The sequence below is a fragment of the Haemorhous mexicanus genome, chromosome 29 (assembly GCF_027477595.1).
Source record: "Haemorhous mexicanus isolate bHaeMex1 chromosome 29, bHaeMex1.pri, whole genome shotgun sequence".
Classification (NCBI taxonomy): domain Eukaryota; kingdom Metazoa; phylum Chordata; class Aves; order Passeriformes; family Fringillidae; genus Haemorhous; species Haemorhous mexicanus.
Genome location: NC_082369.1, coordinates 1,210,375 through 1,223,601, shown reverse-complemented (window position 1 = coordinate 1,223,601; position 13,227 = coordinate 1,210,375). Strand labels below are relative to the sequence as shown.

The window sequence follows — 13,227 nt, the reverse complement described above, 5'->3', positions numbered from 1 at the left end:
AAACCACTTTCTGCTCTGCTTGCAGCAATCTCTGTTGGGTTTTTGTCTTACCTGCAAACCTACTGTTCCCTGGCTTCTGTCTCTCAGTACCTTCATGCTGTCCTCATTGTTTTTGTATTAATATTTCTGTAATAAAAAGGCGTTATTTCAATAAAAAAGAAGTTTCCTACTAAATTTTCAAGGGTTTACTTGCATTTAAATTATTTTAGTACAGTGTGCCTTTACTCTCAAATTCTTTGTAGCAGAATCTGTGTATTGCTTTTGTTGCATGGAGGCTATTTTGTAAATGGATTTTTTGGAGCAAATGATGTAAAGACTCAAAAACAATTGATACTGAACATTTCTCTGGCAATTTCACCATATCCTGAGAAGCAAATCCATGAAGAGAAAGTTTCTAATAAGTACTTGTAACTGTTTGTGGAGAAAATTCTGACATTTGCTGTATATGATGGAATGTGGTCATAGAGAGACACAGAAATTGAGACAGAAATTGGAAATTTAGCTGTTGAATTTTGTTCCTGTTACTGATGTTGTAGAAAAGACAGAGAAAACAAAATGGTTTTGTAGAACCAAGACAGAAAGGTCCACACTGCACTCCAGAAGACAGTCCCAGAATGTTTGAAAACAAAGCCAGGTCCCCATTCAATTAAAAATACCAGGATTTCCAAAGCCTGGCTTTGGTTTTAGTGCTAGAATTGGGAACCATTGTAACTGCAATGGTGCTGTGGTTCTTACTGCTTCCATAAGTGGATAGAATCTGTTCCATCCACAGCCTCAGGCTTCTTCCTCCTTTCACATGTTTTTGTTTTCTCATGTTGCCACGCAGTAAAATTGAACTTACTCTGTTCCTTAGCTCTGCTGGACACAGGACAGTGTTCAGCAAGGGGAGATATTTAAGCTGAGTCTTTCAGGTTGTTTCTTTTTAATGTTTTGGGGTTTTTTTTTCCTAGATATTATTTCATATCAAATGTGTATCACTTTCCTATTTGATATTGTTAGCTGAGGTCATCTGTGCAGACTTTAGTTGGCCTCAGGACTTTAATTTATCACTTTTGAAACGTCCAAGTTCAAGATTTGTTGTATGTTTGACCACAGCTAGTTGGATTTGCACAGTTAAATTCTGATTGTATACAAACTGGTGACATTCTTAATAAAAATAAGACACAAAAACTGCTTTATCTGAAGTTTCTTCAACAACATCTAATTTCTTCCTGCAATCAAAGGCAGTGGAATGGAATGACTGTTACCCAGTTGTCATCTTACTTTCCAGACTGTATTTCTTAAGTTAAATGTGGTTTACACTGAGTGATTGTATCGAATGATTAACCAAAATCTCTGATCCCAGTCCTCGTGGGTGCTCCAGGGTCAAATTTGATGTGCCATCAGGTTCTCAGCTCAGATGAACTCTAGAAGATAAGGAACAAGTAGGAAAAATGAGATAATGAGCAGTAGCCATTTAACAATTCCTTAACAATGTTAAATGACATTTCATCGTGTGAAATAAATTTTTATATCAGTTTTCTGAATTAATTTCCCCTCCTGTAGGGAAAAAAAAAGAGATGTTGACTGAATTTGACTGAAAAGACAGATTTGATTCCTTTTCTCCTCAATTCATGGGTTTTTTTCCTTTTCTATGACACGATTATGCTGCTACACTTGACAATTTCTAATCCTTCTGTACGATGTTTTAAATGATTGAGAATATTGTGCTTCTCTATGCCTCATGGTTGGGAAACTTTGTTCATAATGGAAATGAAAATCAGTTTTGCTTACTGAAGGTTTTTGCATCTACTTTGAATCCTTGGAATCTGAGAACAGAATCATGTAGAACTGAATAATCAAACGACCTGATCTTTAATTGAAATCCTTGACTGTTCCAAGAAAGAACATGAGAACCTTCATTATATTTTAGTAGGAAAATCTGGTGCTTTTTTGACACACTGGAAAAATTCATGGACCCAGAGTTTATGTATATTTTCATAGCATCCTTAACTTTGTTGCTGTCATTAAATATGATTCATTGGAACAAAATAGTCTTTTGGTAGCTCAGGTTTCAGGTATTTCTGGGTTCCAGCTGCAGTTTACAGAACAACAAGAAAAGCCTTTTGGTTTTTTGCCAAGAAACAGAACTTTTAGCACTAAGCTTTTTGTCTCAGTACAAGCTGGAAATTCAGCACACACAAATCAGTGGAGCTTTTTTGTGATTTGATTAGTCCTGCTGCAGTCTGCTGGTTTCATCTATGCCTTGGGTCTGACTGTACTTCTGAAAAAGGAAAGGAAGCATTTCATGCAATTACACATGTGACACATATTTCTAGACTTGTTGAAACCTGGACATGTGCAAAAAGTTGTTATTGTATAAAATTACCTGTAAATTACCTTTTTATAGACAATCTGTGCAAGAATCTCTAGGATTAATGAACTGTTCTATATTTATTTCACTACTCAATGGTGAGAATTATCTCCTGAAAATTGTACTGTGTGCCAACCACTTGTATTACAGCATATCCAGATTTGTTTCCAATGAATCGCTTGCCTATTTTTCCTTTTTCTTTTTCCACTCAGCACTTTTAACTGCAAAAATGTAACTTGTGTCCCATAATCAAGTTATAATTGGGACTCTCATTAACTTTGGTAGCCTTATCATAGAATGGAAGCCATAGAAGGAAAAATGGTTTCTCAACATTAAAAAAATATCCCAAATAGTTTGACCAAAGTGTCTTATATTTCTGAAAATATTAACCATTCATTTTCCATCCCAGTTGGATCTGCCTAAATTCCTGGACTAAGCAGAGAATTCCTGCTTCCATTTGTATCTGTCTTTACCTTGAAAAAAATAATCTATTTAAAATCTTAATAAGCTTTTCAATCTTACCTACCAGGTGACATTATTTAAATGAGGGATGTAGTAGGATCTCTCCATTTTAAAAGTAAAATCTCAAAAGGTGTTACACTTCTGTTGTATTTCAGTAACATAAAATGCAAAGATTCTCATCTAAATTTTTATAGCAATGAAAGCAGAGATATTGCATGAAGAAAAGTGGGGGGTTTTTGCATCAAAGCATCTCTAAAGTCATACTAGGAGAAAAAAAATGAGGAATGATGGGCATCCAGAGGCCTGATTAAATTATGAGTAAATTAGAATTGGGCTTGGGTTAAAAGAAATTCAAATATGCAGATTTATTTCAAAATACATAAAAAATAGAAATTACAGATACACTGCAGAGTGGAGGAGGAGGCTGGGGTGGGAACATCACAGTGTTTATGCAGCTAGACAGGGTTTAGCACTGAAGCTTGCATTTTAACACTCAGTTCAATATTTCAGGTTGGTCTAGGCAGGTGTAGCTGCAGCAGTGCTTAGAGTCACTGTGTCCTGGGCCACAAGGAATTTTTGCAGTGTACAGGAGAGAAAGTTTTCTCCTCAAAAACTGCTCAAATAATATGTTTTCCTGCACACAGAAAAAAAAAAAAAAAAAACAAGAAATCCCCCAAAAACCTTCAAAACAAAACGAAAACCAAAAAGCAGATTTTAGAAGTGGGCTTTAATGCAAACATTTGCATGCAGCTGCTCCCATCCTCCTCCTCAGCAAATGCTAAAATTAGCTGGGAACAGATTATATTTGAGTTTGAAATTGCTATGATTTTAATTAAAAAAATTCAGATTTTGTTCAAAAAGTCCAAACAAGCAAACTTTTGCGTTCAATGGTAAATACTAGAATATCATTTTGGACAAGTTCTGCTGCATTGTACTTGTGTTTGGAAGAGCCCAAACAGGTTTAGGAGCTGAATGTTATAAAGTGTGATCTTTTCTTAGTGTTCTCTGCTGAAGTAAATTGGATTCTCTCGCATTTTTTCTTACTGGTGAAACTCTGTGTATTTTATGAACAGCAGCAGAAGCACTTTGGGTAACTTTTGATTTGGTGATGAAACTTCCCACATGTCAGCAGTGTCCAAAATCACTTCTCAAACCCCTCCCCCTGGGAGGAACTACCACAATAAAACTCTCTGTTGTGCAGTTGCACAAGAATAAATAACTACTAGCTTTACCAGCTATTTATTCTTAAAAATGGTTGTAGTTGCTGTGCTTCCAAACCATTAACTTCCTTTTTTTGTGCTTGTGGAGGGTTTTTTTGGCAGTTTTCATACCCAACTGAGCCACAGATGCAATGACTTGCATCCCATGTGGGTTAATTTCCAGGTGGGAGGAGGAAGTAACTAAGGAAATAAACTAAGTAAGGAAGTAAAGGAAGGAGGAATTAAGGAAATAAATCAAAGGAGGAAGTGAAGGAGGAAGAAATTAAGGAAATAAAGGATGAAGTGAGGAAACCAGTGAGTGAATTTTTATGTCAGTCTAGAACTGCCCTAAGCCAGCCTGGTGTACTTGAGCTGTATATTTAATATGTCTGATTCTTTGTATTTTTTGCATAATTTCTTTGAGCTGGTTGGTAACTTTATTAATTTATTTTCCGTTTTCATTTTTTAGTTTGGAAATGAGGAACAGCAGCTGGCCTGGGCGAAGAGAGAGAGTGAAAAAGCAGAGCAGGAAAGACTGGCTCGGTTGAGGAGACAAGAACAAGAAGACCTTGAGTTGGCCATTGCACTCAGTAAGGCTGACATGCCAAACTCTTAAAAGGGTCTTGGCCTCCACCCTGTTCAAGAGAAACCTTGGAACAAAGCTTTTATAAAAATACTAAATCCTTGGTTTACATTTGTGAAAATAATTTAAGTCACCTTCAGATGTGAACAGGACTGGCTGGTTGTGTCTGACCAGGCTCCGTGTGGCTTCTCAAGTGTATAACCTGCAGGAATCACTGTATAAGGTGTATCATATGTTCTAGATAAAAGTTATTGCTTGTAAGAAATTTAATGTGTAATCCTAAGGTACTGAAAGTTTCTTTATCTGACACACAAATGTTGCATAGAGTAAACTGCAGCTTGTGAATCTGTTTTTTTTATAACCTGAATTCCACTGGGTCTTTGAGGCTGCAGTATGGATTTAAAATAAAAGTCATAAAAAGAGAATATTTATAGAATTAGCTTTCACTTGTTACATTTATTTAATAATTCATGGTAGGCTAATCAGTACTTCTTCTGCATCATCTATGTCAAAGCCTAAATTCAGTAGATTTTTATCCAGAAGTTGTGGCTTTTACAAAAGAATCTGACAATTTATATATGATGTATACAGTGAACTCTATAAAACAGTACAAATTTGAAGACTCTAGAAATCAATAATTCTTCTAATTTAAACTTTTTTTTGCATTGAGTTTTAGTAATTGTATACAACTAAAAGTGGGAATTAATTCAGTAAATGGGATAAATAACTTAGCAGTTAAATTATGAAGTAAAAATTTGCTTTACTGTAGGCAAACAGGATTGCAAGGTGGTGATACACATTTGGGCGCTGCTTTAATGTGACATCAAGAAATGAAGTGTTGGAAAAGTTGCCGTGTTTGAGGAGTGCTCCCCCCTAGCACTCATTGTACCCTCATTTACTCCAACTCCTAGCACACAGAATAGGTTGTGTTAGCCAGGTGACTCTCTGGGACAGTCTCTACCTCTGCTTCTTCAGTTCCACCTCTTCGGAATTACAGATCAAGCAGCTTTAGCTGAAATGAAGCCAAGTTGAATCAGATTTTAGTTGCCAAATACACATTCAGACATCAGTTCTGGCAGCACTGTCTGGGTTGGCTCTGAAATCCAGTTTGCAAGACTCAGACCGGGTAGGAACAGGTTTTATATGCACTGAATGCTTCCGCCTGGAAAACACAACGCAGAATGTGTTTGACATGTCATAGAAAAAATAAGTCTGTGAATTTAATTTGCTTACTAGAAATGCCTTTTCTGATTACAGGAATTCTAAAACTTTGGTTGTGTTTGCCTTGGAATTTTCTGTCTCGTAGAGTAGGGATCTAGCACAGCATTTTTAAATGTCCTCAGTCTTCTTTCCTGCCCTTCCATACAAAAGCTTTACATTCTGTGTTTTTACTGATGTGGCCCTTGTCTTACAACATTTTCTCTTTTTTTTTAATGTGATATTCCTTCATCATCTTCAATGTGTTTCTATTTTTTATGTCCTTGCTTTCTTACTTTTGTTTTCATACTACAATGATAGTGCCTGCTCAGTGAATGAAAACAATCTTTCCCTGTTCTGTTGGGATTGCCTTATCCTGGATGCTTTCCTTACACAGAGGAGTCAGATTGGATCTTTTTTAGCATCTTGGGAGTTTTCAGCTCTGAAATGCAGCCAGGACGTGGCGTTTGTAGTCTCAGGCTTTTGTGGGGAGGTAGGTGGATGGGTGGGTGTGCAGACACACACATCTATTCGTGTTTAGGATGTTATTTTTAGGAGTCACAACTCCCCTTTTGCTGTGTATCTCCTGTGCTAATGGTACTACAAATAATGTAAGCCTTTTATTCTCCTCAGAAGGAAAGAAGATTTATTTCTAATACCAAAACCAGACATAAAATGGTCTTTAATACTGCCCTTTAATGAGCCCTTTGGGATGCAATAGAAGCTATTTCTAATTTTGAAGAACCTGATTTGAGATCCCTTCCCATTGCAATAATTCTTCTCTAATATGTGTTTGATTACATGATCAAACATACTAAAACACAAAAAATTTTCTCTTCTGTTGGTGTATAGAACTTGAAATCTCTGAGAGCTAACTTGTGTCTGTCTTTAGGTAACATGATAAAACTTTCGCAGTGAAAGAGCAATTTTCAAATGCAACTGGCTACACGATTCTCAGTGCAGTTATACAAACTGTACCCATGTGTAAGATCCTCCTGTTCACTTGGATGTGAGTCCTTCTGGTGTCTCTTCTGCTACAATAAAATTTAGAAAATAATACCAGTTCTGGATGGGATGATGTCACTCCAGTGGGACAGGTGGATGACTAAGGAGCTTGATGTGTTTTTGAAATTCTGTACCATAATAAGACTTTCTGCTGCTTTGTCAGGGCCCTAAAACACTGACTTCATAATGCTTCTAGGCCAATGAGATGATGTTTTCAAGATGCCCAGCAGGGAGACAGAAATGTGAATCCAGCATTCTGTATAGTGTTAGGGCTCCCTTATTGACTCTTCCTCATATTTGCTTGGACAGTAACTGCAGATCAACCAATGAACAGGGACAGAACCCAATATATTGTCTATGCACAGTAATAGATTTAGGAACCTTAAATTTACTGAAACACTCTTGATTCAAAATGTTGTCACTGCAGTAGAAGAAAACCTAGCTGTGATTTCTTGCTTTGTATTTAATACAATTTTCCATATAAAAAAGAAGATTCCCCACATTCTTTCCCTATGCAGTAACTCAGTGTGTACAATACCTGCACTTGCTCTTTTTGAGGCAAAACTTTATTGCAAGACATTGCTTTTCTTCCTCCAGACAGTGAAATTTAAAGCACAAACAGGCCTGTTGCTATTTGGGCAGAGAAAATACATACAATGTAAGATATGGAAAATGTGAATACCCCCAGTGCATATACAGTGTACAGTGAGATCCATATTATTTGTGTCTATGTGTATATATACATATATATATATAGAGAGAGAGAGAGAGTATTGTATAATGTAATCATAGTGTGTGTATATACATGTCCACATGCTATGTCCAGTATATAGTTCCTTGTGCTGTACATAAAATATGTATATACAGTGAATATGTAGAATATGCATATATATTCTATATATTAAACCTTGTGTGTATGTATGAATTCGGTAACCACAGATGGATACAGAATTCAGTCTTTACAGAAATTCAGATTAGCTCATGGCTCTGAGAGTTTCAAAGTCCTGGTTAAAGAAAAGAGGAGAAATTATTTCTATTCAATTTGTGTCAAGATTTCTTTCATTGACATGAAAAACTGTGTTCATTAGCTGTGCCAGGTGTAAGAGAACCCTGGCAGAAAGTAGTAATTATCTGCACTGGATGTAATTTCACATTCTTTGTAGTTTTTAAAGTATCTGTTCGGAAAGTAGGTTCAGCTGCTGATCTTGCATGTCATCTTTCTTCTCTGGGCAGAGGCAGTGAGTTTTCTTCTATGCTTTCTCATAGTTTCCCTCTTCCCTCTTTTCTTTCTTTTCCTTTTTAAAAAATTATTTGTGGGGAGCTATTCCCATACACACACCCCCAACAGTCACAGGCAAAGGTGGAAAACATGTTTTTCCTGCTTCATTCCAGTTAGATTGGTTGCACATAGTTGTCATCTGGATTCCAGTTCTGTGTTTCCTCCATTTCCACCTAAGCTTTTGCCACAGGAGGAACAAATATCTGTTGCATATTTGGCTTAGAGGAAAGAGTGGCGGTGATTCTTCTTTCTACTCAGATGAATTGTTAGCCTCTGCAGTACCTTGAGCAATCAGAGTTTAGCAGGGTTTTATGGTGGCACACATGTTTTATATGGAATATATACTACTGGATGGACTCCTGGAAAGCCCTGGATTGCACAGAGCACTGAGGCACAGCAGTTAAACAGGACAGACAAACAATTTTTCCCATTGAACCTGCTCATGCAGACAGTGCACATAGGGCACAGATATGGAATTACCACATTGCCCCTCCCAGAACTGTGTGCTCACATTTGCCTTCAGTGGTTTCCCTCACTTACCTCCCAGTCACCCCACGATAAAAACAGATGCTCATAAAAGTCATACTTCCACAATAATACTGTAAGAAATATTTTTATATAGGCAACTTTTTCTTCATGGAACCTTCACCCTGTGAGGGTCATCAGTCCTTCCTGTATCTTGTTCCATGTACTGTGCTCTCAAAGTGTAGGAAGTCCCAAGCTGTGTCTATGTAAGCCTTTTTATTTTTAATTCCCATCTGTGAAATCTGTTGCCACTATTGTAGAAATCTTTTTGTCATCTTATGCTCAAGGATAACACACTTTTCTTGAAATCTTCTTTTCTTGAATTCTTCTTATAATCCTTTTGGGGTTACTGTTTCTTCTTTAGTGTTTCTCCATTGAGAAGAATATTTGTTCTGTAAAACCGTGGCCCAAGGAGTTTTGGTCCAAGTAGAATTGCTGCTTTCCCTTGTGTAAGAGTTTGATTTCTCCTTTCTTCTGTATTTTTTTCCTCCCTCTCAGGAATTTAATTTCTGCTTAATCCTCACTTAGAGCTGGAACTCTGTTGATGTGATCTCTGCTGTTAATGATCTAATTCAATTATCTTCCCATACTAGTGGAACAGCCAGGTTTTTGGTTATATATTTGGTTATGCATTGCATCTATGCAGACTTCACAGCAACCATCTTTTCTTAGAAAGGAATTCTGCTTGGAGTATGATGGAATCATAGAAGATTTATTTTTAGAGTAAATATGTTAACTATAATTCATTGACACATCTGTTTAATCAGTTGATATACTGCTCTTTTTACTTGAAAGATTTATAAATAAAGGCTAATTTGTTATAAAATGGAATTTTCATTTTTCCAACTTCTGCCTCTCCCTTTAAATTTCAAAGGAAAACTAGTGACTGTGGTTCCTTCTGCTGTTGCAAATGCAGAGTGCTCTTCTGGTGTCCCTTTTAATATATCATTCTTCAGTCTGATTTGAAAAGGTGGAAACACAAAGTGGAAACTGCAGTGTTGACCTAAATCTGACTAATATCTCCAAATATGTACATTATTGTGGTTATATTTATCTTTGAAATGTTATAACAAATTGTAAGGTATTTTAATTTTAACCCATCTCATGTGTTATATTGTTTAATATAATAAGAGAAATGTTATTGTTTAATATAATAAATGAAAGTTACTTTTTGGAGCTCTGAGATTTCAGCACTCTTTCTTTCCTTTTTTTTTTTTTTTGTCCACAGTTTCACAAGTTTTCCTGTTTGTGAATCTTGCTTTGAAGAGCAGCTCTGTTCTCTGCACTGAAATATTTTTCCTGTTTGCTGTTTTCCCTCCTGTCCTTCCCTTTCTTCCTTGTCCCAGTCAGATTTGGGCTGAGCAGACCAGTCCCAAATCCAACACCACACCCTTCCCAAGCAGTCTGTGTGCAGCAATTTACACTGGGAGTGGCTGGGAAGATCACTAGAGACAACCTTCAGCTGGCTGGAAAAACACACCTCACTATTGGGCTATTTCATTTATTCACTTTGACTCATTCTTCTCCCAGCTGTTCTGCTCCTGCTTACCTGGTCAAAGTCAGCAGCACGTTGACAAGCCAGGTTTCCCTCCAGTATTTTTAGTGCATTCACATTTTGGAGGATTTGAGTGCAGTGTGTCACAGATGGGCACAATCCCTACCCAATTCTTATTGTGTCATGCTTCTTATCTCTCATAAAACCCTGACCTAGCTCTCCATGTGTTGCTCCCACTCGAGTTTCTGGGGTCTGACAAACACAGCATTCTCATCCCTATGCTTTGCCAGATTCTTTCCTAATCTGCCTTGTCTGGGCTTAATCTGAAAGGATGCCCCTGTACCCAGCATGGCCTAAGAGCCCCTTCACTGGGAAGGGAAGAAAAGCATCACCATTCTGTTCAGGATGTGGAAATTTCACCCTAAATGCTGCCCAAGGTCTGAGCCCAACTGTTAAACCTCACACACAACTGTAGCATTTATTGACTGAACCTAAATCTGTCCCAGGCCCAGCTCTCCTCTTGGAATTCTGAGTTCCCACGCTGGAAGTGCTGTCAGGTTTCTCTCTAAAATTGCTGAATCTCCCATCTGCTGTACGTAACTTATCAGTGTAGTCACTCTGAGTACCTTTTCCCTGCTGTCTGGTTGCTTTTTTTTTTTTTTTTAATGTTATGACCACAATTAAATCTTTTTATTGGTGCTGATGCAGCATCTCGTAAAATTGTTGTAGCCTTCCTAATTGATGAAATCTCACAGGACTCTGCTAGCAGCATACACAATGTATTTCTGCTTTTAACTTCCCATTAAGGTCCTTGATCACAGATCTCAGAATGAAAAGCCCTGTGCTCTCTGCCTATCCCTTGCTTCCACAGAAAGGACATCCAGGCATTCTGAATCCCTTATTTTACAATATAATATAAAATCATTAAGATAATAAAACTCATGCTGTCATTGCACACAGGCTGTAAATAAGTGGTTGTTGGGATCTGAGGATATTTTTGTGTGGTTTATCTTTTGTGTTTAAGCCTCAGGCTCAGTAGTTATTCACCTAATATATTAAATGTCACAGGAGATCATATCCAAAATTATATTCCAGATATTTCTTTGTGACATAATGAGCCAGAACTCCTGGGCCATGGCAGAAGAGCTGCTGCAGTGCTGGAGTTCAAAGCTCTGACTGCTTCACTCACAGCATTTAGGACATGTCTTGCACAGGGAGGACCTGGGACAGACCCAGCTGAGAGCAGCTGCTTCAAGGACACCCAGGAATTTTAAAGTTTGTAGATGCCACCAAGTAGGTTTTGGATGCTAGCAATGGGGATGGCTTTCTTCCTGATAAATTGCATGGGATTTGGGATGAATTTTCTGCTAGTTACCATAGCGATGGCTACATGACTTTGTTGTAGTTGTTTTTTCTAAATATAGCAAAAGAAATTGCTAGAGCTTGGGGGTTTGGCTTCAAAAATTCAATTTAAGCAAAGCCTAACAGCTACTCTGTGTTAGAGGTGCACAAAATAGCTTAAGAAACCACAGAGCTTTTACCACAGAAAACCACAGAACCACACAATCCTATAATTTGAAGAGTGGACAAACTTATTTTGGCATTCTTGTGGATGGAAGACCAAAGTTTAGAGCCAGTCAATGTTTTCAGGCAGTTTGTAAATGGCTGTGAGTAACCAAGGGCTCGCACAGGTTGAAATGCCCCAGCCTCATGAGGTAAGCCATGCCCAGCACTAAAGCTTCAGCTCTTCCGGATGTGATTAGCTACAATACTAAATCTAAAATAAACTTCCAGAAAAGCCAGGGTGTTTCTAGTCCAGCCTTCCACTTTAGGGTTAAAAAAAAGAGATTTGAAAGTGTCCTGCCTGCTGGCTTGCTGGGTGCTGGCTGTGAACAGAGTGCTGGTGAGGTGCTGGGCTATTTCACAGGCACTGCTGCAGTGCCACGATGGTGCTGGCTGTGTGCAGCCAGATGTTGGCTGTGCACAGAGTGCTGGGGTGCTGCTGCTGGGCTGTTTCACAGGGTGCTGGGCTGCTGCTGGGTATGCACAGCCTGCTGGGCTGGTGGTGCTGGGTATGCACAGGGTGCTGGTGTGGTGCTGGTGTGGTGCTGGGCTGTTTCACCAGTGCTGGATTGGTGCTGGATTGGTGCTGGGATGGTGCTGGGTGAGCACAGGGTGCTGTGTCACCTTCAAGACCCAAAAGGGGACCGAGCCACACGGCCCTTCAGCAGCTGGACCTGGTCCTGCTCTGGGCTGTTTTAGAGTTACAGTGCGTTCTGACAGTGAGGTCCCATCTCAGAGGAGTTCAACTGACTCTTCTCAAGTCAGTGGGTGAGGAAAAACCATTTTTAGCAGAGTGAAACAATGCTCTGAAACTCCACGTGGAATGATCCGACGGAATGGTGACTGCTCTGGATGGTACCTGAGTTAGGCAATATTTACCTCTGTTTTCACTAGGATCATTGTGCAGGATTTTCCTATTTCTACACTTAACCTGCTCTAACTCACCTCACAATCTATCTTAAAACAATAGGGAGCCCATGGCTGTGGTACCTTATATTAATGTGTGAAAATCTTGTTTTCAATGGACTCTACATTTCCTCCCATTAGGTTTAACTACAACTTCTATAGTTTTTTCCTTTCCATGATATGTTAAAACCAAATTCAGGATAGCTGCATGTTGTAGTCACTGGATGCTCCCTGGGAGGCAGATGGTTAATTAGAACAAAATTAAGAGATGACAACCTGATGGTCAGCTATTAGAAGATGTGGAACATTAGTGGTTTCCTGCTGACTAGGGAAGGCTGGGCAGATCACTGGAATTACAGCGTATCTTCGGATGCACTCATTTAAAACAATTAAAGAAAGGGGGAAAAAAAGAGAGTTGAAAATTACTCATAATAGAATGTGAGAAGAATGAGATCAGCATCTGTTTTTTTTTTTTTTTCTGCTACAAGATGATCTCAAGATTCAAGAACGAGCAGTTTCCTGTAAAGACCACACAGCTATTATCACAGATGCCCTCCCTTAAACAATGACAAGAAAGTTTCTTGTGAACTTTTATTAGTGCTTTGTCCCCCCATCCCTTCCCACATTCAGAGGACTGACTTTATATATTTTTTATATGAG

At 38.4% G+C, this 13,227-nt stretch overlaps 1 protein-coding gene across 5 annotated transcripts in view; it reads left to right on the top strand.

Annotated features, from left to right (window-relative positions):
• EPS15L1 (epidermal growth factor receptor pathway substrate 15 like 1) overlaps positions 1–9,779 on the top strand; it is a 46,046-nt gene extending 36,267 nt beyond the window's left edge. For 4 of the 5 annotated variants that reach the window (XM_059869996.1, XM_059869995.1, XM_059869994.1 and 1 more), the window contains one exon: positions 4,484–9,779. In XM_059869996.1, the coding sequence (XP_059725979.1) occupies positions 4,484–4,630 (147 nt within the window). In that variant the 3' untranslated portion in view covers positions 4,631–9,779. The remainder of the gene's footprint in view (positions 1–4,483) is intronic. The other variant, XM_059869997.1, reaches the window with a different exon arrangement.
• The last annotated feature ends 3,448 nt before the right edge of the window (positions 9,780–13,227 follow it).